General features: G+C 36.1%; 1 protein-coding gene across 1 annotated transcript; it reads left to right on the forward strand.

The window, feature by feature from the left end:
• The first annotated feature begins 472 nt into the window (after positions 1-472).
• On the forward strand, positions 473-1,048 carry LOC126631332 (uncharacterized). The gene has a single exon (XM_050301495.1). The coding sequence runs from the start codon at positions 473-475 to the stop codon at positions 1,046-1,048; it is 576 nt and encodes a 191-aa protein (XP_050157452.1).
• Positions 1,049-2,488: the final 1,440 nt, after the last annotated feature.

Consider the following 2,488-nt stretch of genomic DNA (forward strand, 5'->3'; position numbering starts at 1 on the left):
TTTTTTTTTTCCAATTTGAAATTAAGAAAATTAATAATGCCTAAGCAAAATAAGGGTGAAGTGCTGATTTAGTCCATGAACTATCACTTCAGTGAAAATTAGATCCTGAATTATTATTTTATTAGGTCCCTGAATTATTTTTTCGGTAAAATAAGTCCTTAAATTTATTAAAAATTGCTAATTTCATCCCTACTATTATATTCAAAGCTATTTTATCCAATTTTTCGTCAACTTTAATCACCTGACACACTTTAGAGTGTAATAGGTCATTTTCTCGCCTATAAGCCCTTAGCATTTTATATACGTTGTGAATCTAACGTCTAATTTACTATTTAAATTAACTACATACACTATCTCGCATACATCTACAGAAAAAACAGAAAACAATATAAATTACAAGTAGAACCTACAGGTCCATAAATCTTCAAACCCAAAATTTCAAAGTACTTAGAATTTCAACAAGTTCACCCTCATGCCACCAAACAGAGAAAACCAGATGGGTTCATACTCTAAGGCCAACATTGTCCACAAGCCACCAAGACTCTCAATGGGAAGTCTCCAAAGAACCATACCTGACATCTCAGCTGAACTAAGCAGCAGCATCAGCAGCAAAGAAGCCATTGACGATGACATTCATCTTCCAACTATATCTGAGGTTGAGGATGCCAAGTGTGAGTGCTGTGGCATGTCCGAGGAGTGCACGAACGAGTACATAGATAGTGTGCGCAGCCAGGTTTCGGGGAAGTTAATTTGTGGGTTGTGTGCTGAGGCTGTGAAGGAAGAGATGGACAAGAATGGAGGCAAACGAGAAGCGGCTGTGAATGAGCATATGAGTTCTTGTGAAAAGTTCAATAGGCTTGGTAGGGCATACCCCGTTTTGTACCAAGCTGAGGCCATCAGAGAGATTTTCCAAAAGAGTTCAAGAATTAGGGCAAAATCCATGAGTCCTAGAGATGAGAGTGTTCGAAAGAGTAACGGGGGTATTGCAAGGAGCTCTAGTTGTATTTCCGCAATCAACCGGGAAGAACTGATCAGCCCTAAACCTTAAACTTTAAACTCTAAATTGTAGACCTTTGTAATTTGGAAAGACTTCATTAGTTTTTTCTCTATGTAACACAACCACCATCCCATCATAGTTAGCGTCAAAAGGGGCACTTTCCATTTACAATAAATGTAACAATCTAATGCTAATCTTACTGTGATTGATTAGTTTTTTTTATTACAAGCAATACTACAATTCTAAACTACATTAAGGGAAGGAGGAGGATTTAAACAAGGGATACTGGGTTGAAGATCCTTCAGAACAATTCAACACTTGCCTATGTTGTTGATTAGTTAGCCCTAGCACTTAACTAAGTTTGTGCCAAATTTCTATTTCATTTCTTTATACATGTACTTGGTCTTATAGGATTGGCCTATGAAGGAATACATAAACGCCTTGTATAAAATTGAGCTTATACAGTCTTGTTTTTCTTTTGGTGGAAAATACAGTCTCGTTTATTTGAGCATATATCAAGCCCCGGCAACATTTTTTTTTTTTTTTTTTTTTTTAACAAAACATAGCTTTAGTGGGTTAAATTGTAATTGTCAGGGAGAATGGTCGAACTCGCACCATGCATGGTGCATTGACATAACTATGGTAATTATTGTACAACTATTCATCACATATTGTAAATAATCTATTTTGTCAATATTTTGATAGGAATTGTTTTGTGTAATCAATGGCGGAGCTAGAAAAGTTTCACCGCGTGGGCTATCTTAAAGATTTAGATCTTTATAAACAAACAAACAAACAAAATTGATACTATATTTGTTTACTGTATCAGCTGGCTTAAGAAAATTTTCACAAGGTGAGCCAAAAACTTTTGTTATTCAAACAAATTCAAACTTGTACATGTACAAGAAGCGATGAGAAAAAAGATGTGAGAAAAAAATGGTTTATAAACTATATTATACAATTAAACAAAAAGAATTTGAATCAATGACTAAATATATGGTGGACTACATTCAAAAATTAATAACAATTACATGTAAAATTTTGTTTCCTACCAAAAGCTACCCATGCTACAGCCCAGGGTAGCCCTTAACGTGGCTCCGCCCATGTGTGCACTTTAATAAACTAAACTTCACAATCACAAACATGTTGGTGGGAAAGTAAGGTGGTGGCATAGTGTGTTGTGTAGAATATTCTCAGAGGGACGCGTCGAAGGTCCACTTCCAATAACACCGATATTGTTCCTAACTTAATAATTATAACCTACACAATCCATCAAGTGTGAAGTTTTATCACAAAATACCTCGGTATTAATTGAAGTGAGGTTAGGATATTTAAATTTTCTTTTCACAGAGATACGGTCGATGTGTGATATTTCAACACGCCCTCTCATGTGGGACCTAATTAGTGGGTCACACATAGGAGATCCATACATCGACAATCACATGGAGCCAAGAGGACTCACCCTACATGCAGGGCCAAGGGACCCACCAT

The sequence above is a fragment of the Malus sylvestris genome, chromosome 8, assembly GCF_916048215.2.
Source record: "Malus sylvestris chromosome 8, drMalSylv7.2, whole genome shotgun sequence".
Classification (NCBI taxonomy): Eukaryota; Viridiplantae; Streptophyta; class Magnoliopsida; order Rosales; family Rosaceae; genus Malus; species Malus sylvestris.

Excerpts from the sequence above, each read along its gene's own strand:
- LOC126631332 (XM_050301495.1), top strand. The coding sequence starts at position 473 with ATGCCACCAAACAGAGAAAACCAGATGGGTTCATACTCTAAGGCCAAC.